At 43.8% G+C, this 26,044-nt stretch overlaps 1 protein-coding gene across 1 annotated transcript in view; it reads left to right on the plus strand.

Annotated features, from left to right (window-relative positions):
* Window positions 1–26,044, plus strand: part of MSH4 (mutS homolog 4) — a 183,149-nt gene that overhangs the window by 90,133 nt on the left and 66,972 nt on the right. Inside the window, exons 9-10 of the mRNA XM_030205714.1 lie at window positions 15,333–15,407; window positions 23,340–23,404. Of these exons, the coding sequence (XP_030061574.1) occupies window positions 15,333–15,407; window positions 23,340–23,404 (140 nt within the window). The remainder of the gene's footprint in view (window positions 1–15,332; window positions 15,408–23,339; window positions 23,405–26,044) is intronic.

Here is a 26,044-nt window from a genome sequence, read left to right on the forward strand (position 1 = left end):
TTCTGGGACTATGATTATGAGCCAGATGGATTCTCAGAAGAGGGTTTAACAGCCTTACTGTTAAACCCATTTTCAGATAATGAGAAAAGATTTCAGCTTAACTCTTATTCATTGATGATGTGAGGGGAAATGGTTGAGGCCATTCCATTTAAGTTAGATACAGAGGAGGAACCCAAGATAGAAACACTGGACATCCTCTGGTTCCTCAGAACCACTTCCCATGAAGCTATGACAATACCCATTCACAGAATCTTCAAGGATGAGCAGATGAGAATGTGGAGACTCCTCTCTCTAGTGCCTATAAATAATTCTCCGAGGACAAGCAGGCTACTTGTTCTCACTGATGGGTGACGTCCACGGCAGCCCCTCCAATCGGAATCTTCACTAGCAAAGTCCTTTGCTAGCTCTCGCGCGCCTGCGCGGCCGTCTTCCCGCCCGAAACCGGCTCGAGCCGGCCAGTCTTCTTTCGTCCGCACTCGGTACGGCTGTGTTTTTTGCCGTGTCGAGCCCCGGAGAGTCGACCTCGCGCGTCCGTTATCTTAATCGACGTGTTTTTTCTTCGGAAAAGTTCTCTTTTCGTTCGGAAAGTGCTCCGAAAACCCCCTTGGGTTTCGTTTGCCCCTTCCCGTATTTCCAGTTTTTGCCCCGGTAAGTTTTCTTTCGTCGTCGGGGTAGGCCTCTTTTCGGCCTCGGTCGAGATTTTTCTCCCTCAAAGTTTTGGTGCTCAAATTCGTCATTTCGGATTTTGATTTCGCCGGCGTGATTTTTCCGCCCATGACATCGAAGCCTTCCAGCGGCTTCAAGAAGTGCACCCAGTGCGCCCGGGTAATCTCGCTCACTGATAGGCACTCTTCGTGTCTTCAGTGTCTGGGGGCCGAGCACCGTCCTCAGAACTGTAGTCTGTGTTCCCTGTTACAAAGGCGGACTCAGATAGCGAGATTGGCCCAGTGGAACGTTTTGTTCTCGGGCCCTTCGTCGGCATCGGCACCGGGGTCATCGAGTGCATCGACGTCATCAGCGTCCAGACCTTCATCCTCGGCCGCCAGTGCATCGAGTGCATCGAGGCATCGGCCCTCTGCATCGGCGCCGAGACATCGGATAGCTGCATCGACGTCGGTGGTACCGGGACCTCGTCTCCTGATGTCGTCGGACGGTGGTGCATCGTCAGGAGTGCAGGTGAGGGCTGTCCATTCCCCTGCTGGTGGCGGTGAGCCTTCGGGTGGGTCTCCCCCTACCCTGAGGGCTCCTGCGGTACAGCCCCCCCGGGATCGACCTGCTTCGACCTCGGCCCCGAGGAAGCGACGGATGGATTCTACGTCCTCCTCATCGGTGCCGGGGAGCTCCGGTGACATGCTTCGGAAGAAGTCGAAGAAGCATCGACACCGGTCTCCTCCCCGCGTCGGCACCGAGAGCTCTGGGTCGCCGAGGGAGTCGGCACCCAGCAGGCATCGGCACCGAGAGGACCGCTCACCCTCTGTTCAGGAGGTGTCGATGCGCTCCACTCTGGACAGCCCGGAACAGCCTCCACGCCCGGAACAGGTTCTGACGTCGACGCCTGCATCGGCCTCCATGCCTTTCTCTGCAGCCGCTCTGAACGAGAGCCTCCGGGCCGTTCTCCCAGAGATTCTGGGAGAGCTGTTGCGCCCTACCCCTCCGGTACCGGCGGTGCTTGCGCCTCCGGTACCGTCGAGCGTGGCGCCGGCTGGCCCATCGCCCGGGGTGAGGTCCCCGACGTCGGTACCGCGTGCGGTGCCGACTGCGGCCACCTCCCAGGAAGGCTCCCCGACTACGTCGGCGGAGGGAGCTTCGCCGATGCGGGCGAGGGAGTCTACCTCTCGACGCCCCCATCGTGGACGTGGCTCCACGGAGTCGAGCCGGGCGAGGTTGCAGACACAGGTCCGTGAACTTGTGTCTGACACCGAGGGTGAGGCCTCGTGGGAAGAGGAAGAAGACCCCAGATATTTCTCTGACGCGGAGTCTGAGGGTCTTCCTTCCGATCCCACTCCCTCTCCTGAGAGACAGCTTTCTCCTCCCGAGAGTCTGTCTTTTGCTTCCTTTGTCCGGGAGATGTCTACGGCCATCCCCTTCCCGGTGGTTGTGGAGGACGAGCCCAGGGCTGAAATGTTTGAGCTCCTGGACTATCCTTCTCCACCTAAGGAAGCGTCCACTGTTCCCTTGCACCATGTCCTGAAAAAGACATTGCTTGCGAACTGGACCAAGCCACTAAGTAATCCCCACATCCCCAAGAAGATCGAGTCCCAGTACCGGATCCATGGGGACCCAGAACTGATGCGCACTCAGTTGCCTCACGACTCTGGAGTTGTGGATCTGGCCCTAAAGAAGGCTAAGAGTTCTAGGGAGCATGCTTCGGCGCCCCCGGGCAAAGACTCTAGAACCTTAGACTCCTTTGGGAGGAAGGCCTACCATTCCTCTATGCTCGTGGCCAAAATCCAGTCTTACCAGCTCTACACGAGCATACACATGCGGAACAATGTGCGGCAGTTGGCGGGCTTGGTTGATGCTCTCCCCCCTGAGCAAGCCAAGCCTTTTCAGGAGGTGGTCAGGTAGCTGAAGGCGTGCAGAAAATTCCTGGCCAGAGGGGTGTATGACACCTTTGATGTTGCGTCCAGGGCCGCTGCTCAAGGTGTGGTGATGCGCAGGCTCTCATGGCTGCGTGCCTCCGACCTAGAGAATAGACTCCAGCAGCGGATTGCGGACTCGCCTTGCCATGCGGACAATATTTTTGGAGAGAAGGTCGAGCAGGTGGTAGAGCATCTCCACCAGCGGGATACCGCATTCGACAAGTTCTCCCGCCGGCAGCCTTTAGCATCTACCTCTACAGGTAGAAGATTTTTTGGGGGAAGGAGGACTGTTCCCTACTCTTCTGGCAAGCGTAGGTACAATCCTCCTTCTCGACAGCCTGCGGCCCAGGCTAAGCCCCAGCGCGCTCGCTCTCGTCAGCAGCGTGCGCCTCAGCAAGGCCCCGCGGCTCCCCAGCAAAAGCAAGGGACGAGCTTTTGACTGGCTCCAGCAGAACATAGCCGACATCCAAGTGTCAGTGCCGGGCGACCTGCCGCAAAGGTGGCCTCTCATAACCTCCGATCAGTGGGTTCTGCAAATAGTCCGGCAAGGATACACCCTCAATTTGGCCTCAAAACCTCCAAATTGTCCACCGGGAGCTCAGTCTTACAGCTTCCAGCACAAGCAGGTACTTGCAGAGGAACTCTCCGCCCTTCTCAGCGCCAATGCGGTCGAGCCCGTGCCATCCGGGCAAGAAGGGCTGGGATTCTATTCCAGGTACTTCCTTGTGGAAAAGAAAACGGGGGATGCGTCCCATCCTAGACCTAAGGGCCCTGAACAAATATCTCGTAAAAGAAAAGTTCAGGATGCTTTCCCTGGGCACCCTCCTTCCCATGATTCAGGAAAACGATTGGCTATGCTCTCTGGACTTGAAGGATGCCTACACACACATCCCGATACTGCCAGCTCACAGACAGTATCTGCGATTTCAGGTGGGCACACGTCACTTCCAGTACTGTGTGCTACCCTTTGGGCTCGCCTCTGCGCCCAGGGTGTTCACAAAGTGCTTGGCTGTAGTAGCAGCAGCACTTCGCAGGCTGGGGGTGCACGTGTTCCCATATCTCGACGATTGGCTGGTGAAGAACACGTCCGAGGCAGGAGCCCTGCAGTCCATGCAGATGACTATTCGCCTCCTGGAGCTACTGGGGTTTGTGATAAATTACCCAAAGTCCCATCTTCTCCCAGCGCAGAGACTCGAATTCATAGGAGCTCTGCTGGATTCTCGGACGGCTCGCGCCTATCTCCCAGAGGCGAGAGCCAACAATTTGTTGTCCCTCGTCTCGCGGGTGCGAGCGTCCCAGCAGATCACAGCTCGGCAGATGTTGAGATTGCTGGGCCACATGGCCTCCACAGTTCATGTGACTCCCATGGCCCGCCTTCACATGAGATCTGCTCAATGGGCCCTAGCTTCCCAGTGGTTTCAGGCTGCTGGGGATCTAGAAGACGTGATCCACCTGTCCACGAGTTTTCTCGAAGCCCTGTTTTGGTGGACGATTTGGTCCAATTTGACTCTGGGACGTCCTTTCCAAATTCCTCAGCCACAAAAAGTGCTGACCACGGATGCGTCTCTCCTGGGATGGGGAGCTCATGTCGATGGGCTTCACACCCAAGGAAGCTGGTCCCTCCAGGAACGCGATCTACAGATCAATCTTCTGGAGTTGCGAGCGATCTGGAACGCTCTGAAGGCTTTCAGAGATCGGCTGTCCCACCAAATTATCCAAATTCAGACAGACAACCAGGTTGCCATGTACTATGTCAACAAGCAGGGGGGCACCGGATCTCGCCCCCTGTGTCAGGAAGCCGTCAGCATGTGGCTCTGGGCTCGCCGTCACGGCATGGTGCTCCAAGCCACATACCTGGCAGGCGTAAACAACAGTCTGGCCGACAGACTGAGCAGGATTATGCAACCTCACGAGTGGTCGCTCAACTCCCGAGTGGTGCGCCAGATCTTCCAAGCGTGGGGCACCCCCTTGGTGGATCTCTTCGCATCTCGAGCAAACCACAAAGTCCCTCAGTTCTGTTCCAGGCTTCAGGCCCACGGCAGACTGGCATCGGATGCCTTCCTCCTGGATTGGGGGGAGGGCCTGCTGTATGCCTATCCTCCCATTTCTCTGGTGGGGAAGACTTTGTTGAAACTCAAGCAAGACCGAGGCACCATGATTCTGATTGCTCCTTTTTGGCTGCGTCAGATCTGGTTCCCTCTTCTTCTGGAGTTATCCTCCGAAGAACCGTGGAGATTGGAGTGTTTTCCGACCCTCATCACGCAGGACGAAGGGGCTCTTCTGCATCCCAGCCTCCGGTCCCTGGCTCTCACGGCCTGGATGTTGAGAGCGTAGACTTTGCCTCTTTGGGTCTGTCAGAGGGTGTCTCCCGCATCTTGCTTGCTTCCAGGAAAGATTCCACTAAGAGGAGTTACTTCTTTCTATGGAGGAGGTTTGCCGTCTGGTGTGACAGCAAGGCCCTAGATCCTCGCTCTTGTCCTACACAGACCCTGCTTGAATACCTTCTGCACTTGTCTGAGTCTGGTCTCAAGACCAACTCTGTAAGGGTTCACCTTAGTGCAATCAGTGCATACCATTACCAAGTGGAAGGTAAGCCGATCTCAGGACAGCCTTTAGTTGTTCGCTTCATGAGAGGTTTGCTTTTGTCAAAGCCCCCTGTCAAGCCTCCTACAGTGTCATGGGATCTCAATGTCGTTCTCACCCAGCTGATGAAACCTCCTTTTGAGCCACTGAATTCCTGCCATCTGAAGTACTTGACCTGGAAGGTCATTTTCTTGGTGGCAGTTACTTCAGCTCGTAGAGTCAGTGAGCTTCAGGCCCTGGTAGCCCAGGCCCCTTACACAAAATTTCATCATAACAGAGTAGTCCTCCGCACTCACCCTAAGTTCTTGCCAAAGGTCGTGTCGGAGTTCCATCTGAACCAGTCAATTGTCTTGCCAACATTCTTTCCCCGTCCTCATTCCTGCCCTGCTGAACATCAGCTGCACACATTGGACTGCAAGAGAGCATTGGCCTTCTACCTGGAGCGGACACAGCCCAACAGACAGTCCGCCCAATTGTTTGTTTCTTTTGATCCCAATAGGAGGGGAGTGGCTGTAGGGAAACGCACCATATCCAATTGGCTAGCAGATTGCATTTCCTTCACTTACGCCCAGGCGGGGCTGACTCTTGAGGGTCATGTCACGGCTCATAATGTTAGAGCCATGGCTGCGTCGGTAGCCCACTTGAAGTCAGCCTCAATTGAAGAAATTTGCAAAGCTGCGACGTGGTCATCTGTCCACACATTCACATCTCATTACTGCCTGCAGCAGGATACCCGACGCGACAGTCGGTTCGGGCAGTCAGTTCTTCAGAACCTGTTTGGGCTTTAGGATCCAACTCCACCCCCCGAGGGCCCTGTTTGTTCTGTTCCAGGCTGCACTCTCAGTTAGTTGGTAAATTTTTTAGGTCAATCTCAGTTATGTCCTCGCCGTTGCGAGGCCCAATTGACCATGGTTGTTGTTTTGAGTGAGCCTGGGGGCTAGGGATACCCCATCAGTGAGAACAAGCAGCCTGCTTGTCCTCGGAGAAAGCGAATGCTACATACCTGTAGAAGGTATTCTCCGAGGACAGCAGGCTGATTGTTCTCACAAACCCGCCCGCCTCCCCTTTGGAGTTGAGTCTTCCCTTGTTTCTCTTTTGCTACATACGAGACTGGCCGGCTCGAGCCGGTTTCGGGCGGGAAGACGGCCGCGCGGGCGCGCGAGAGCTAGCAAAGGACTTTGCTAGTGAAGATTCCGATTGGAGGGGCTGCCGTGGACGTCACCCATCAGTGAGAACAATCAGCCTGCTGTCCTCGGAGAATACCTTCTACAGGTATTTAGCATTCGCTGTCAACTTTATTTCCAGAATCTAGAAGGCTCCTGGATTCAAGAACCAACATCTTCTTCACCAGTCCATGGTAGTCCAGTCTGCTTTCTAAAGGTCCAAGTTTTTCACGACTCACTCCTAAGTACCCCTGGGGAGAGAAGCTCAGACATGGGATAATTGTTTTGAGTGTTACGTTGATTTCTGCATAGCTTCTTACCAGCTCTTCATGAGTATGTGCTTTAGAAACATTAGGCACAATGTAGCAAAGTTTGCAGATACTCTACCTCGGGAGAAGACCTAGCAGCTCCGTTTGCTATTGGGCAAAGGGAAGGAGTGTGGAAAATACATGGTCCAAATATTTTTGATATGACATTGAGAACTTCTGCAATGGGTATTTGGTGTCCAGAGACTTGCCTGGCTCCAGGCTTCAGACCTAAGATATGCTACGCAAGAAAAGTTTGCTGATGTGTCATCCCATGGAGAGCATCTCTTCAGAGAGAAAGGTAGCAGCTTCCTGTGAACCTTGTCATACAGCACAGTGACACTCTCTTAAGATCCTCTTTAGGCCCATTTCTGGCCCAGCCTTCTCTTCCAATGAGATACTAGAATGGAGGGCAAAGGAGGCACTAGTACTGTCAAAAGTATGGATATCCTCCTCCCTCCTGTTCTTCCCAGTGAAGACCAGGAATTTACTCTTGTCCCATGCAGCTGAAAGGTTCACCCACCTCTGCATCCAAAACCAAGGGCAGGGTTTTGACTGCCTCCATGAGACATAACAAGAGCTCCTAGTATCGTTAAATCGCAGGAGGCTTGTGAAAAATTACAAGAGGACCCTACGAGACTGGGTGTCTAAGTGGCAGATGACATTTAACGTGAGCAAGTTTAAGGTGATGCATGTGGGAAAGAGGAACCCGAAGTATAGGTACGTCATGCAAAGTTCCACGTTAGGAGTCACTGACCAAGAAAGGGATCTAGGTGTTGTCATTGATGATACTGTGAAACCTGCTCAGTGTGCTGTGGTGGCGAAGAAAGCAAATAGAATGTTAGGTATTATTAGGAAAGGAATGGAAAACAAAAATGAGGATGTTAATAATGCCTTTGTATCGCTCTATGGTGCGACTGCACCTTGAATATTGTGTTCAATTCTGGTCGCCGTATCTCAAAAAAGATATAGTGAAATTAGAAAAGGTGCAGAGAAGGGTGACGGAAATGATAAAGGGGATGGGACAACTTCCCTATGAGAAAAGGCTAAAGCAGCTAGGGCTCTTCAGCTTGGAGAAAAGGCGGCTGAGGGCAGAAATGATAGAGGTCTATAAAATAATGAGTGGAGTTGAGCGGGTAGACGTGAAGCGTCTGTTTATGCTTTCCAAAAATACTAGGACTAGGGGGCATGCGATGAAGCTACAAAGTAGTAAATTTAAAATGAATCGGAGAAAATGTTTCTTCACTCAATGTGTAATTAAACTCTGGAATTTGTTGCCAGAGAATGTGATTAGAAGGCGGTTAGCTTAGCAGAGTTTTAAAAAAGTTTGGACGGCTTCCTAAAGGAAAAGTCCATAGACCATTATTAAATGGACTTGGGGAAAATCCACTATTTCTGGGATAAGCAGTATAAAATGTTTAGTACTTTTTTGGGATCTTGCCAGTTATTTGTGACCTGGATTGGCCACTGTTGGAAACAGGATGCTGGGCTTGAACCTTTGGTCTGTCCCAGTATGGCAATACTTATGTACTTATGAACTGTACAACCTACCTATAGGAGTGAGGCTATGGTTTTTCAAAGGTTGCTGTCCTCTTATAACCTTAAATCAGTGGGTTCTGAAAATTGTCTACTGTTTCTGTTCAAAATATAACTAAATTGCCCACTGAGATTGGAAATACTTACCAAAGAGCTCATTTCCCTCTTAGATACAAATACAATTAAATCTATTTCATCAGGTGAAAGAGGTTCAGTTGTATTTTCTGATTCCAAAGAAGATAGGGGTTAGTTACAAATACAGTTGAACCTATTTCATTAGGTGAAAGAGGTTCAGTTGTATTTTCTGATTCTCAATGGAGAAGGGTAGTTAGTGGGGTTCCCCAGGGCTCTGTGCTGGGACCGCTGCTTTTTAACATAACTAGTGAGGTAATTAAATTTGCTGATGACATAAAGTTATTCAAAGTCATTAAATCGTGGGAGGATTGTGAAAAATTACAAGCGGACCTTACGAGACTGGGCGTCTAAATGGCAGATGACGTTTAATGTGTGCAAGTGCAAAGTGATGCATGTGGGAAAGAGGAACCCGAATTATAGCTATGTCATGCAAGGTTCCACATTAGGCGTCACGGACCAAGAAGGGATCTAGGTGTCGTCGTTGATGATACTTTGAAACCTTCTGCTCAGTGTTCTGCTGCGGCTAAGAAAGCAAATAGAATGTTAGGTATTATTAGGAAAGGAATGGAAAACAAAAATGAGGATGTTATAATGCCTTTGTATCGCTCCATGGTGTGACCGCATCGCAAATACTGTGTTCAATTCTGGTCGCCGCATCTCAAAAAAGATATAGTGGAATTAGAAAAGGTGCAGAGAAGAGCGACGAAAATGATAAAGGGGATGGGACAACTTCCCTATGAGGAAAGGCTAAAGCGGCTAGGGCTCTTCAGCTTGGAGAAAAGGCGGCTGAGGGGAGATATGATAGAGGTCTATAAAATAATGAGTGGAGTTGAACAGGTTGATGTGAAGTGTCGGTTTACGCTTTCCAAAAATACTAGGACTAGGGGGCATGCGATGAAGCTACAATGTAGTAAATTTAAAACGAATCGGAGAAAACCTTTCTTCACTCAACGTGTAATTAAACTCTGGAATTCGTTGCTAGAGAATGTGGTAAAGGCGGTTAGCGGAGTTTTAAAAAGGTTTGGACGACTTCCTAAAGGAAAAGTCCATAGACCATTATTAAATGGACTTGTGGAAAATCCACTATTTCTGGGATAAGCAGTGTAAAATGTTTTGTACATTTTTGGGATCTTGCCGGGTATCTGTGACCTGGATTGGCCACTGTTGGAAACAGGATGCTGGGCTCGATGGACCTTTGGTCTTTCCCAGTATGGCAATACTTATGTACTTATGAAAAGAAGATAGGGGTTAGATACAAATACTATTGAACCTATTTCATTACGTGAAAGAGGTTCCGTTGTATTTTCTGATCACAAAGGGGGCTCCATCCTATTATAGATTTAAGGACCCTGAGCAAGTTTTTAGTGAGAGGTTCAGGATGGTTTTCCTGGGCACCCTAATCCTTTTTCTCCAAAAGGGGGACTGGTTATGTTCTGAAAATTAAAAGGATGTTTACACACACACAGGGATTATATCCCAGTCACAAAGTATCTCGGATTTGTCATTGGGAAGCACCACTATTAGTATCTTGCACTATATTTTGGTCTTACATCAGTGTTCACAAAATGAATTGCAATCATAGCAGAATATTTATTTTAAACAGACTAGGAGTGCATCCCTGTTTGGATGATTGTCTGTTAAAGAGCATATCGTGGAAAGAAACAAAAGGATCAGAGTGTACCCCATTGGGGTTCTGGAGTTATTAGTGTTCATCATAAACTACACCATGTACCATCTAAAGCCCGTCACAGCAATTGGAATTCTCAACAGCTCTCATAGACTTGACTCAGGTGAAAGCCTTTCTACCTCAACAAAGGATCATCATTCTGGTGTCTATAGTACTAGAAATCCAAAGGCGTCAGTAGACCTCAGCATTGAACAAGTTAAGGATGTTGGAGCACATGGCCTCACCAGTGCATGTAACACACTTTGCATGTTTCAAGATGAGACATGCTCAGTGAACCATGCACATGTAGTGGACACAGGCCACTCACAGATTACAGGACATAAACTAGGCCACCTATAACTTTCCTAGTTTTATTCCCTCCTGCCCAAACCTTTATATTATTGTAAACCACTTTGATTTATTAAGATTAGTGGTATATCTATTGGAGGGGTTTTTAATGACAGATATTTCACACTTCACCTTTAATCTGGCAAAAAGCATCTTCTAGATTCCATATTATCAAACATTGATGACGTGCATCCAGACTGGGCTGGGGAGGCCATTTAGATAGGTTTCACACACTGGAATCAAGAGCAGTCTGGAATCTTGTAAAAGCTTTCAAAGATTGGCTGGCCAACATAATTATATTGATACAATCAGACAAACAAGTTGCAGTGTATTATAACTACAAGCAGGAAATAACAGGGTCATACCTCCTGTGTTGTGAGACTGCCAAGGTGTAGTACAGGACCATTTCTTACAGTGTAGCATGATATGAGTGTAATTGTCAGAGTTATTGATTTTGCTGGATCAGATACAAATATAAAATATATACAGAGGCAAAAACTTTACTTTCACCTTCCCCCTGGAAACTACTGATAACAAACATTAGCTGGGTGGATACCTAAGCCCATCAACACATCTCCAAAGAACAAAACTCTGAAGATGGACAGCAATCACAGAGACTGGAGTTAACAAAAGGCAGCAAAACTCCCCCTAAAAAGCCTATCTACTCTGACAAAGACTCTCTTAATCCTATCAAATGCCTTCTGGATGTATATCATAGCAGATGTCCAGACAGAAAGTCTTATGATGTCATTTAACCATCAACACACCTAAACTAAATCTACCAGTTTCGGACAACCTAAAAATCCTTGGAGTCACCGTTGATCGTCACCTAACACTTGAGAATCATGCGAAAAACGTAACTAAAAAGATGTTTCATTCAGTGTGGAAACTAAAAAGAGTTAGATCATTTTTTCCAAGGTCTGTCTTCCGCAATCTGGTACGATCATTAGTACTCAGTCATCTGGACTATTGTAACTCACTCTTCGCTGGTTGCAAAGAGCAAATACTCAAAAAAAAAACTCCAGACAGCCCAGAACACGGCAGCCAGACTAATATTCGGCAAATCAAAATACGAAAGCACGAAACCCCTACGAGAAAAACTCCACTGGCTCCCACTTAAAGAACACATCACGTTCAAACTTTGTACCCTAGTCCATAAAATCATCCATGGTGATGCCCCAGCCTACATGTCAGACCTAATAGAATTACCACCCAGGAACGCAAAAAAATCTTCTCGCACATTCCTTAATCTTCATCCTCCCAAGTGCAAAAGTCTGAAATACAAATGAATGCACGCATCAACCTTTTCCTATGTGAGCACGCAGCTCTGGAACGCATTACCACACAACCTGAAAATGGTCTATGAACTGACCAATTTCCGAAAACTACTGAAAACCTATCTCTTCGACAAGATATATCACAAAGATCAGCATGTGTAACTGTATAATCTTTAATATATCCAGAAATGTCTTATATTGTCTTTTGCTTTAACACTATCATGTATTTCACTACCATGTAACCCAAACCCCTCTGTAAAACCAAATGTACATTCTCTTCTACTTCCAGTATCCATGATGAATTGTAAGCCACATTGAGCCTGCAAAGAGGTGGGATAATGTGGGATACAAATGCAATAAATAAATAAATTAATTAAACATGTGACCAGTTACCATGCTCCATCTCAAAACTAGATGAAACCAGTTCTCAGCTATCCCTGAGTTTTCATTGGATCGAGTACACCCCACCTGACTTCAGCCTAGGGTCCAACAAGAAATTATAAAATGCCCAGTTCTCTCTCTTGGGCGCTCTTGTTCTCTTGCTTCTTCGCTCTGCCTCTTGCCTCTCTGCTGCACACACATCTAAAACAAAACTTTCTCCAGTATCTAGCAACAACTCTGCAACAAAAGACTTCTTTAGCAGCGAGGATCTCCAGCAGCCTCCATCAAAGTGAGTTACCATTATCCAGCCTAATTTATCATTCAGACTTTGTAATCTTGAAAAGCACATTTCCCCTTGTGAAAGATTCCTAAAAACTGCCTCTCTCTTGTAACATTATTACATTGCCTGTATTGTAAATAAACATTTTAAAGTTAATTATATGGTCTTTATGTTCTGAGCACATGTCCTTAAACCTTACAGTGCAGGTTAATGTAATTCAACAAATATAGTATTTAATTCCCCCTTTTCTTACATATTCTTATATTACCTTATATTTAATTGGTGGAGAAATAGAATAGAATATAGAAGAATAGAAATAGAATATATTATAATATATATTATTATTTGTACATTTTTTTTCAACAGAATGACCCTTAGGGCCGCTTACCTAGCAAGGAAGGACAACTCCATGACATATTAAGTGAGTTGTATGCTGCCTTGGACAAGGACTTGGCATTCCCTTGATAGATTTTTTTTTTTTGTCATTCCTCAAAACAAGAAGGTACCTGTTTTAGGTTAAGGATACACAGTAAACCAGGTTCAGATGACTTCTTGGATGGCAGAAGTGTTTTGACCACACATATAAGAACGTAAGAATAGCCATACTGTAGGTTCAGACCAGTGATCCATCTAGCCCAGTATCCTGCTTCCAATAGTGGCCAATGATGATCCAGGTTCCAAGTTCCTGGCAGAATCCCAAAGAGTAGCAAAATTCTATACTGCCAATCCCCTATCTTAATAGCAATAGACTTTTGCTCCAAGAACCTGTCCAGAAATTTTTAAAATCTAGATAGACTAATTGCTCTCTCTGCATCCTCTGGCAATGAGTTCCAGAGCTTAACCAATCACTGAGTGAAAATAAAAATTCTCCTGTTTTAAAAGTATTAGTATGTCCCCCTAGGGTTGGTACCTGTGAAAGAGTAAGCAATGTGCATCCCTTCAACTGCATGAGGGTGTTTCCTTGCTTGCTTTCAGGAAAGATTCCACTAAGAGGTCTTTTAATTTTAAGTGGAAGAGATATATTTGGTGTGAGGGCAAGGCCCCAGATCCCGTCATTTGTCCTACACAGAAACTACATGAGTACCTTCCAGGAGCATAGCCAGACCTTGGCTGGAGGGGGATCCAGAGCCCAAGGTGGGGGGGCACATTTTAGCCCACCTCCCCCTGCTGCCGACCACCGCCAACCCCAACCCCCGCCGGCCTTAGTCTTCTTCAGCGCCGGTCTGCGGCGCGTTCACTCACTTTGCTGATCTGTGCTGCGAGTCCTGACGTCCAGCACGTTCTTGCATGTTCCTGCACGTTCCTGCAGATTCAGTGAGCTTAAGGACCTAGTAGCTGGTCTAGCTTACTCAGAGTTTCATCATAATAGAGTAATTATCTGCACACATCCTAAGTTATTTCCTAAAGTGGTGTTGAAGTTCCATCTTAAGTCAGTTGTCCTTCCAACATTCCTCTCCAATATCCCTACATTCCCAAAACCTTATGCCCATCCTGGTGAAAGCAAATTGCACACCTTGGACTGCAAGCAAGCTTTAGCTTTCTATCTGGAGCAGACTAAAGCCCATAGACATTCCACCCAGCTTTTTGTTTCTTTTGACTCAAACAAAATGGGAGCAACCACTGGTAAACACACTTTATCCAGCTGACTAGCAGATTGCATCTTCTTCACTTATGCTCAGGCTGGGTTGACTATAGAGGGTTATGTCACTGCTCACCAAGTGATGAGCCGTGGCTGCTTTGGTAGCACACGTGAAATCTGCCTCTACTGAGGAGATTTGCAGGGCTTCCATTCACAGCTCACTACTGCTTTTAGCAGGATTCCTGATGTGATAGCTGGTTCAATTAGGCAGCTCTGAAGAATTTGTTAAGGGTCTAGAATCCTACTCTACCCTCCTAAGCCCGTTCTGTTCCAGGCTTCACCTACACAATATTTTTTTATGTTGTAGTGCAGTTTAATTGGTTCCTAATTGGTCTTGTCCCTTTTGACTGTTGTTTTTGGTGAGCCTGGTGGCTAGGGATTCCTAATTGTGGGGGTCTCTTACAAAGGTGTGTTAGTGTTTTTAGTGCACGCTAATGATTAGCATGCACTAAACGTTAGAGACACCTATAGGAATATGTGGGCATCTCTAGCGTTTAGTGCTTGCTTAAAACTCTAGTGTGCCTTTTTGTTAAAGGATCTCTCTAGTAATTGATGTCCTGCTTGTCCTTGGAGAAAGTGAAGTTATTCATCTGTAGCAGATGTTCTCTGAGGACAGCAGGACACATTATCACAGACCCTCCCACCTCACCTAAGAGTTGTATTCTCTAATCTTTTTGACGTCAACTGCTGGTCTTGTGCTACTGAAGTAGTGGGAAGGCACATGTGCATGCAGTGTCTGCACTGGGGGCTCTGTTGGTGACATCACCCAACTGTGGTAATACGTATCCTGCTGCCCTCAGAGAACTTCAGCTACAGGTGAGTAACTTAGCTTTCTCCCTGTCACTCCTTGCCTACCCCTTATTCCTGCCTTTCCCTTGAGACTGTTATTGGAATACTGTTCATGTTTCACTACAAGTATTTTGATGTCATTTCTTGCTTATATCTGACCCGAAGAAGAGGGCTGTGCCTTTGAAAGCTTGTCAAAAATATATTTAATCCAATTAAAAGTTATTGCCTTATTTTCCTTTCTTTTGTTTTATTTCTGTTTATTTCCTTAAAATGGACTAGCTCAGCAACCACACTGCCTCATCCTACATTTTGTGGGTCTTTTACTAAGGTGCACTAGCATTTTTAGCTCACTCTAAAAAAAAATCAGCTGGCACTAAATTTTTAGTGTGAGCTAAAACGCTAGCGCACCTTGGTAAAAGACCCCCTTTATGATGACCTTGATTGTCATTTTATTTTCTCTTAAATATTTTTGTTTTATCCAATACATATATGTTATCCTTTACATTCATGCATGCATCATGGATTTTTTTCTCCAGATATTTACTGCTTGAATGGACTGTAGATCTGTGCAATAAACCTTTTAATTTGATGATTAAAATGTCCTATTTTTTAAAAATAAACAACTGTATGCATTCTTCTTTTCAATAGGATAAAGCAGCCGATTCAAAAATAACAAATTTAATTTCCTTAAAGCATACTTTAGATCTTGTGGATCCCTTAAAGGTAAAATCCTAATATTACCACTTCCCTTCCTTCTGAGTTAATCATAGGGGCTTGCTTACTAAAATGTGGTAAACAGTTATTGCATAAATTAGTGCATGGTAACAGTTACTTCTTAGGCTGTGATATTTACCTCATACTAATTTGCATAGTTATTCCCATGGAAAGGAGAAGGAAATGGGTGGAGAATGAGCAGGTTATAGGCATGGACATCACATTGCAGTTATTTTATGGTAAATTACTGTTTGTTTTCACCAATGCAAATAGTATGGTCGTAGTTACTGCCTCCTGAAGGAGAGGCAATAAATGGATCCACGCTATTGGGAATTCCCCTACCACAGGCTGACAGCCCCTAATAGTGAGAACCAAGTTTCCCCACCCTCTAATATCCCTGACACTGAGCACTGAGTTTTGTCCCCCTTTCCATACAGAGCACCAGGTCTGCTCACCTCTACTCCCCCCTCCTTGCTCTTACTGGGTGTCCCTTGTGGCTAGTAGGGGAAAGAGAGACAGGAGCCATCCCTATCTGCTCCTACCCAATCTGTTTCCTGGTCCAAAACAGTAACTGTGACCCCTCATGCTTATGATTATGGTTTAATAACTTATATACCACCTATACCTAAGTGGTGTACAAACTTATATATATAAGATTCATAAAGTAAATTTAAAATTACAAAATAAAACAGTCCAAATTAAGGACCCTGTTTACTAAGGCACATTAGCATTTTTAATGCGCCTTCAATTAGCGCGTGCGTTAACTGTGTAGGGGCCTATAAGGATATGGTAGGCACATACACTGTTAACGTACATTAAAAACACTAACGTGCCTTAGTAAACAGGGCCCTAAAGCACATAAACAATTTCTAACTAAAATTTTCAGAAAATGTCACTCAAACTTTATGGTTCAACATTTACAAAAATTCAAATATGAAAAACGTACAGCATAAAAAAGAAAGTAAGGAAACCCATCATATGTTCGTGGGACATGTAGGGCATCCGTAAACAATGCAAAACATATTTCAAAAGACTTTAGCTGCTCTCAGTTTGGTGTATGTATAAGTCCCCAATCTAAATCTTCACTGCTGCTTCTTTACTAATGTACCCCAATCCCAATCTCACCCCTCCCCAAAACCATCCCCCATCCCACCCATTCCCAGTCTCATAAAAGATAGTGTGTAAGAGAAAAGAATAACTGTTCACAAAGAGACTTAAGGGGAATTAACCATTAAACTGTACCCTCGTGGATTCAGAGAGTGCATATAAGGCCCCCAGATAGAGAGGAAACGCTTTCTACGTCTGGGAGACAAATGTGCTCCCCTACATTCTAATAACATGAGGTCATGAAATTTATTATTCCAATGCCAGTAGTCTGGAGGCAAATCACTTTTCCAAAGGCTCAGAATAACGCACATGCCTAAACTACAGACTTTTTCAAATCAGTTGCTGAGCATCTCTATTTTGCAACACAAAGAGTTCATATTTATCTAGAAGAGCTCCAAGGGGAGAGAATGGAATGCAAGAGCCTAATAGAGTTTCCAAGTATTAAAAAGCAGCAGTTCTAAACGACTGCACTAAGAAACAATCCCAGAGAGAGTGAAAGAACGACCCCTGACAGCGCTGGCATTTTGTACACAAAGGAGTGTCTGTACCCACCCCCCCCCCCCCCCGGCCCATTTAAAAATTTGAACTTTGATAGATATGCCCAATGCAATATCCGAAACTGGCACCACCTTAGGTCTGCACTTAGTGTCAAAATGGGAATCCGGGAGGTCAAGGTAATTAAAATCCAAAGAATGATTGGGCGTATCTAAATCCTGCACCCAACAGAGCCTAATAAGCTCCATATCTTTCAGGGGTGAAAGGGTCTTAAGTGCTTTGTAGAGACCTGAGACCGAAAGCTTATCTCCCTTCACCAAAGCAAAAAAATTTCTCAAATGGTGACTATGCCAAGACCACAAAGCCACAGCACTCAGAGAGCTAATGTAATGAGATATTTGGTTATATGCATAGGCTTTCTGAGAAGTTCTGAGAGAAGAGGACATCTCTGTGGGTAAGTGAGATTATTTTATTCTTAGCTTGGTAAATTAAAAATTAGGGTTAAAAAGAGGGATTGTAGGATATTGATAAACACAGAATTTTAATTTTAAAATTAAAAAAGCAAGCAAACTTTATTAGGTAGTCTCCATACCCTTTCCCCATAGTTTAAAACTTGAAGTTTCTGCCACAGCTTAAAGGGTAGGGTTTAAGAACGGCATTGTAGGATACTGATAAACACAGAATTTTAAAATTAAAAAAAAAGCAAGCAAACTTCATTAGCTAGTCTCCATACACTTTTCCCCATAGTTTTAAAACTTGAAGTTTCTGCCACAGCATTAACAGATAGTTCCTAGAAGGCACAGAAGAGCCCAGTTCAGTCCGCATTCCCATCCACCCTCCCCAGCTCCTGCCCACTTCTAGCTTAACTCTTCATTTATAGTCAATTCTAATTAAGACAACAAGAGGGGAATTTTCATTAGTCTGAATTACATTTAATTAGTTTCTAATAAGCAAACCCTAAATAAATTACAAATTACACCAGTCAAAAGGATCATTATATTCATCTGAAATCCCTAGTACCTCAAGAAATTTGATTAAATAACTCTGTAATACTAAGATGCAGTCAGTAGGCTAGCAGCGAGAGGGTCTTATCCAGTCTTTTGCATTGAGTGTTACATGTATGATTACCTCTCATTTGGTGACATGTCATATGCGGGTTCTCGATGCAAAGAGCTCCTAGCTCTCAGAGAACAAGTCCGTTCTCTTGAGGCTAGAGTAGCAGATTGGAGGAGCTGAGGGAGATAGAGAATACATAGAGGAGGCCTAAAGGGATGTTGTAGAGAAGTCCCACCTCCAATCTGGCAGCCCCTGTGCTGCCTTGGAGGAGGGAGGCCTTCTAATAGGAGAGCATCACCCTGGTGAGGCTGGAAGTAATCCTGTAGACAGGACCAACACACCAGGGAATGCAATGTCCTCTCGCACCGAGGATATGTCTCCAGGAGCTACTGCCCAGGTGGCAAGGGTTATGATAGCTGTTGTAGTTGGTGATTCGATTATTAGGCATGTAGATACCTGGTGTGGCTGGTGGACATGAGGATTGCCTGGTCACTTGCCTGCCTGGTGCAAAGGTGGTGGACCTCACGCTTCACCTAGATAGGATTTCAGATAGTGCTGGGGAGGAGCCGGTTGTCTTGGTACATATGGGTACCAATAACATAGAAAAATGTGGGAGAGAGGTTCTAGAAGCCAAATTTATGCTCTTAGGTAGAAAGCTCAAATCCAGAACCTCTAGGGTAGCATTTTCTGACGTGCTACCTGTTCCGTGTGCAGGGCCCAAGAGACAGGCAGAGCTCCAGAGTTTGAATGTGTGGATGAGATGATGGTGAAGGGAAGAGAGTTTTAGATTTGTTAGGACCTGGTCAACATTCTAGAGAAGAGGGAGCTATTCTGAAAGGATGGTCTCCACCTTAACCAGGGTGGGACCAGGCTGCTGGCATCAGCATTTAAAAAGGAGATAGAGCAGCTTTTAAACTAGAAACTGGGGGAAGGCCAACAGTTGCTCAGAAGTGCATGGTTCAGGATAAGGTATCATTCAAAGATATCACCAAAACAGGGAAGATAGGGTAGGTTGCAAAAGAGACCATAGTAGATCAGGTGTCCTTAAATAAAAATGAGACAAAAGAATGCAAATTAATATTGTCAAGTACTGAGCATGATGTAAATAGGAACAACAGACCTAGCTTGAAATGTTTATATGCGAGTGTCATAAGCCTAAGAAATAAGATTGGAGAGTTAGAATATTACTACTACTACTATTTACTACTACTATTTAGCATTTCTATAGCGCTACAAGGCATACGCAGCGCTGTACAAACATAGAATATATTGCACTTAATGAAAAATTAGTTATAATAGATATCTCTGAGACCTGGTGGAAGGAGGATAACCAGTGGTACACTGTCATACTGGGATACAGATTACATCGTAGTGACAGGGTGGATCGAATTGGTGGAGGGGTAGCATTGTATGTTAAGGAGGGCCTTCATTTAAATAGATTGAAACGTCTGCAGGAAACAAAACACATCTTGGAATCCCTATTAATTGAAATTCCATGTGTAAAGGGGAAAAAGATAGTGATAGGAGTGTACTACCGTCCGCCTTGCCAAAATGAACAGACGGATGTAGAAATGTTATTGGAAATTAGGGATGCTAACAAACTGGGCAATACTATAATAATTGGCGATTTCAATTACCCTGGTATTGACTGGGTAAATGTAACATCAGAGCATGATAGGGAGGTAAAATTCCTTGACAAAATCAAGGACTGCTTTATGGAGCAGCCGGTACAGGAGCCAACAAGAGAAGGAAAAATTCTAGACCTAGTCCTTAGTGAAGCGCATGATCTGGTGCGAGAGGTAATGGTGATGGGGCCACTTGATAACAGTCATCAGCCTTCATGATTAAAAAGTGAGGTGAAGGAAGCTATTAGAGCTAAAAGAAAATCCTTCAGAAAATGGAAGAAGGAACCGACTGAAAATTATAAGAAACAGCATAAGGAATGTCAAGTCAAGTGCAAAGCGCTGATAAGGAAGGCAAAGAGGGACTTTGAGAAAAAGATTGCGTTGGAGGCAAAAACACATAGTAAAATTTTTTTTTAGGTATATTAAAAGCAAGAAACAGGCAAAAGAATCGGTTGGACCCCTAGATGAGAGGGGTAAAAGTAGTGATCAGGGAAGACAAAGCTATAGCGGAGAGATTATATGAATTCTTTGCTTCGGTGTTTACCGAGGAAGATTTGGGAGAGATACCAGTGCCAGAAATGGTATTCAAAGCTGACAAATCGGAGAAACTGAATCTCTCTAAACCTAGAGGATGGAATGGGGTAATTTGACAAATTGAAGAATAGCAAATTTCCTGGACTGGATGGTATTCATCTGAGTGCTGATAGAATTGAAAATGAACTGGCAGAACTATTGTTAGTAATATGTAATTTATCTTTAAAATCGAGTGTGGTACAGGAAGATTGGAGTGTGGCCAATGTAACACCGATATTTTAAAAAGTTTGCAAATTACAGAGCATTTTCAAAAGCATGGATTAATGAGACAAAGCCAACATGAATTTAGTGAAAGGAAATCTTGCCACACCAATCTATTACATTTCTGTGAAGGGGTGAGCAAACATGTGGATAAAGGCAAGCCGGTTGATATTGTGTATCTGGATTTTCAAAAGGCATTTGACAAAGTACCTCATGAAAAACTCCAGAAGAAATTGGAGAGTAACGGGATAGGAGGTAGTGTCCTTTTGTGGATTAAAAACTGATTAAAGGATAGAAAACATAGAGTAGGGTTAAATGGTCAGTATTCTCAATGGAGAAGGGTAGATAGTGGGATTCCCCAGGGGCCTGTGCTGGGACCACTGCTTTTTAACATATTTATAAATGATCTAGAAATGGGAGTAATTAGTGAGGTAATTAAATTTGCTGACAACATAAAGTTATTCAAAGTTGTTAAATCGTGAGAGGATTGTGAAAATTTACGAGACTGGGAGACTGGGCGTCTAAATGGCAGATAACGTTTAATGTGAGCAAGTGCAAAGTAATGCATGTGGGATGGAGGAACCCGGTCTATGGCTACGTAATGCAAGGTTCCATGAGTCACCGACCAAGACAGGGATCTCGACGTTGTTGTTGATGATACGTTGAAACCCTCTGCTCAGTGTGCATCGGCGGCAAAGAAAGCAAATAGAATGTTAGGTATTATTAGGAAAGGAATGGAAAACAAAAGGGAAAATGTTATAATGCCTTTGTATCGGTCCATGGCGCGACTGCACCTCAAATATTGTGTTCAATTCTGGTCACCGCATCTCAAAAAAGATATAGCAGAATTAGAAAAGGTACAGAGAAGGGCGACAAAAATGATAAAGGGTATGGGACCACTTCCCTATGAGGAAAGGCTGAAGTGTCTAGGGCTCTTCAGCTTGGAGAAAAGACGGCTGAGGGGAGATAGAGATATATAAAATAATGAGTAGAGTGGAACAGGTAGATGTGACTCATTTGTTTACTCTTTCCAAAAATACTAGGACTAGGGGGCATGCGATGAAGCTACAAAGTAGTAAATACGAATCAGAGAAAAGTTTTCTTCACTCAACGTGTAATTAAACTCTGGAATTCATTGCCAGAGAATGTGGTAAAGGCAGTTAGCTTAGCTGGATTTAAAAAAGGTCTGTACGGCTTCCTAAAGGAAAAGTCCATATACCATTATTAAATTGACTTGGGGGAAATCCACTGCTTATTTCTGGGATAAGCAGCATTAAATGTATTGAACTTTTTTGGGATCTTGCCAGGTATTTTTGACCTGGAATGGCCACTGTTAGGAATAGGATGCTGGGCTTGATGGACCTTTGGTCTGTCCTAGTATGGCAATACTTATGTACTTATGTACTTATGTATCAGCCCCGATGCTGATTCCTCACAGAAAATGACAGCCGTGAGAAGCAGAGATCATATTCTACATTTTTACCACTTTTGTTTTCAGTAGCAGGGAGCCAGGGAGACCCAACTCAGGTATGCCTGTCTGCTTCTGAGTCACTGCACATTAAGCTGCCTACTTGCAGCTCCATAAAAAAAAAAGGTGCTTTTGTACTTGCAAAAAAAAGGGCTACTTCTATTGCTTTCATGCATGCAGCTATATAGCGGTCAGGGGCGGATTTCATTAGGTAGTTGGGACAGTGAGTGCTGGAGAACTTGCTAATTTCCTGGGTAACTGTTTCGACGGTAAGGAGAGCGAAGTTTAACCAGGTTCGGTCAGCTGGGTATTCTCCAATGGTTGGGTCCAACTCATTAAGGAAGTTTTCGATATCAGTGTTGTCCTGAGGTAGCGTGTTGCGTAGGTTTACAATTTTTTCTTTGAAATACTTAGCAAGTTTATCTGCAGATGGGATGTCTGTATTTGTTGTGGTGACCAAGTTGGTGTCTAGGAGTTTGTTCACGAGCTGGTATAATTTCTTCGTGTCTTTGTAATCTGTCCTTATTTTAGTTTATAGTATAATGTTTTGGTCTGTCTTATTGCTTATTTGTATTTTCTTTGTATTTGTTTCCATGTGTTGAGTGTATGTTCATCTTTTGTTTTTCTCCATGCTCGTTCGAGTTTCCTGGATTGTGTTTTCAGTTTTTTTTTAATTCATCGTTGAACCATGTTAGTGTACATTTTAAATTTACTACCAAGTAATTTGAATCTAATTAGATAATTGCATTGGATAGTACAGTTTTTATTAGCACAGCAGTAAAGTAAATGTATGCTGAATTTTGACATATTTTTTGCTAACCTTTTTATTAAAATCTACCTTGTAATAGTAGAAGAATCATCAAAATAGAGGTATAGCCTAATGGTCAGTACAGTGCCCTGAGAATTTGGAGGACAGCGTTTGATTCCCACTGTGGATCCTTGTGGTTCTGGGCAGGTTACTTAACCCTCTATTACCCCAGGTACAAAACCTTGCCCCTCCCCCTTTTACAAAACCAAATGGTAATGCCAACATTGCCCATTCAGTTTGAAAGGACTGTGTCAGCATTACTGCACTGGCAGTAGTTAGCAAGGCTTTATAAAAGGGGGGTTTAGATTGTGAGCTCACTAGGGACAGAGAAAGTACCTGCATATAATAAAACATCAACGATTTTGGCTGTTACCAGAAAGGTGTTACATCAAATCCATGACCATTTATGCTTTAAAAAGCTGTGTACGTTTGTGGCAGTAAACTGACAGATCAACCCATGTATCATTTTATTTCTAGTTTTAGATTGAACTTAAAACAGTATCTTTTTCCTGAAAGGTTTTCATATATTCTAGATGTGTATAATGGTTTGTATTGCATGTAAATAACTGGAATTTTATTTTGAAAAGGTTGCTTTGAGAAACTGCAAGACGCCACTGTTAAAGGCATACTACACTTCACTGGAAGATACTAGGTCAGTATTTCTAAAGAACACTTTGCCTGTTTTTTTTTTCATCAAAAATGATCATCCTAATAGTCAAACTGATAGGTCAGGTTACTTGTATGCTTGATTCAAATCTTAGAATATTATTAAAGTTTGCACACCTCTAGATGGCATTAGAGATGTTAAAACTAATATTCTATCTGAAATCAATTTTTGTATATTATAGGCCTTTCTGTTAATTATGTTTCATTATATGAATGGTTACATAGTACTGGGAGCAATTTTCAGGCCTATGAGGAACTCATTTCTGTAGACCTGAAAGCCCATTTTCAGAGAGACCCTGTACAAGGATTTCCTTTGAAAATGCAGTTGTCCACTGAATGGTGCTCCTATTTCAGTGCATATATTTGCACCTGCTTTAAAGTGGATTCTAATCTGTGTGACATGAGTATGTATGGAATTTTGAAACTGAAAGCCCTGCACATTTCTTTCCTCTCCCTACCTCCCTTTAACTGCCTTATTTTGTGAGCAGATAAAAGTGCATGCACTGTGAGTTGCACAAGTACTTTATCCTTGGGGGCTATTTTTCAAAGTTGGTTTTCTTATAAGTAAAACCCACTGACAGTCATCCATTTTGTGAGTGCCTAAGGCTGGAAAGCTGTTATAAAGTTGCACTTCATCATTTTTTTAATGTCTTGGATTGTTAACATTTTTTTCCCTTGAAGCAGCTTGGATTAGCGAAACAGGGAACCGCTGTTGGGACTGAAGTGATATGTTTTGTTCATACCATGATAAGTACTGTGGAGTAGTATGTATGTCGGCAAATGAGAACTGTATATAATTTTCAAGTTATATTCTGTATCAGTAAGTGTTATTGCTATGTAAGGACTGGTTTTGGTTAATTTATTAGTGGAGTTTTTTTTTTATGACTGATGGCTATTGTGAGCCACCTATATATTGAAGGCTTGCTTTACGAATAAGTGTGTCTCCTTTTGTTTACTGAGGTTTTTTTTCTCCACTTTTTAATATTTGGGCAATCCTTCTGATACAGATTATGTAGAATTTGTTGTTTTGTAGTGTGATTTCAATTACCCCATTATTGGCTGGATAAATGTCATCCTGGAGCACTAGGAAGGTAAAATTCTTAGGTGTAATAAATGACTGCTGCTTGGAGCAACTGGTCCAAAAACCGACAAGAAGAGGAGCTATTTTAGATCTAGTTCTTAGTGGAATGCAGAGCATGGTACGAGAGTCAATTGTGTTGGATTCGCTGGGGAAACAGTGATCATCACATAGTCAGATCTTGAGCTGATATCTGGAGTGAAGTCATTAAAGAAGTTACTGTAGCAGGATTCAATTTTCAAAAGACTGACAATGGCAAAATGAGGAAAATAGTTAAAAAGAAGCTGAAAGGGTTGGCTGCAAAGTTTAGAACTTTAAATCGGGCATGGATGTTGTGTAAAAATACCATCTTGGAAGCCCAGACCAGATGTATTGCATGAATTAACAAAGGTGGAAAGAAGAGCAAACAGCCAGCATGGTTAAAAGGTGGCGTGAAAGAGGTTGTTAGAGCCAAAAGAGCATCTTTCAAAGAATGCAGAAAGGATCCAAATGAAGAAAATATGAAGCAACATGAGCAGTGTCAAGCCAAATGACAAGCACTGATAAAGAAGGCTAAAAGAGAATATGAAGAGAAACTTGCTGTGGCTACTAAAATTCCATAGTAACACCTTTTTCAAGTACATCAGAAGCAGAAAGCCTGTGAGGGAATCCATGGGACTGTTACATTATGAAGGAGCAAAAGGGGAACTCGGGGAAGACAAGGCCATATAACAAAGAGATTGAATGAATTCTTTGCTTTGGTCTTTATGGAAGGAGACGTAAGAGCTCTACCTGTACCAAAAATGGTTTCCAAGGGTGACGATTCAGAGGATCTGACAGAAATCTCGGTGAACCTGAAGATGTACTGAGCCAAATTGACAAGTTAAAGTGATAAATCACCTAGACTGGATGGCATACGTCCCAGGGTACTGAAAGAGCTCAAACATGAAATTGCTGGTCTGTTAGTGATCTGTAATCTGTTGTTAAAATCATCCATAGTACCTGACAATTGGAGAGTGGCCAATGTAACATTGATTTTTAAAAAGGGTTCCAGAGGTGTTCTGGGAAATTACAGACTGTTAAGCCTGACTTCAGTGCCAGGGGAAATATTGGAAACTATTATAAAGATTAAAATTATGGAATACATAGACAAACTTGATTTATTTATTTATTTATAACTTTTAAATTACATACCAAAGCAAAGCTTTGTCAAGAAATAACACAATAATATCAGTAACAGTAGTCATTATATGGGATGAATCCCGTAGGAAACTATTTAACATCATAGTCCTCTACTTGGGGAGACTGAAAAAAAAAAACCTTATAAGAGGATAAGGATATTTAACAAAGAGATATATAAATAAAATACAAGTATGACATCAAGTTGTCACTAATAAATTGAAGTCCGTTTTGTTGGGTCCTTATGGCTGGTTAGGTGGCTTTGCATTTAAAAATGAACGAAGTTGCAAAGGCTCAAAGAAATTGTCTTATTTTCATAAAAAACTACACATTTGCAAAGAAATCGAAGCTGAAACTTACCTCCCATCTGTACTGTCTCTTGTCTCATCA

Source organism: Microcaecilia unicolor, chromosome 6 (assembly GCF_901765095.1).
Source record: "Microcaecilia unicolor chromosome 6, aMicUni1.1, whole genome shotgun sequence".
NCBI lineage: Eukaryota > Metazoa > Chordata > Amphibia > Gymnophiona > Siphonopidae > Microcaecilia > Microcaecilia unicolor.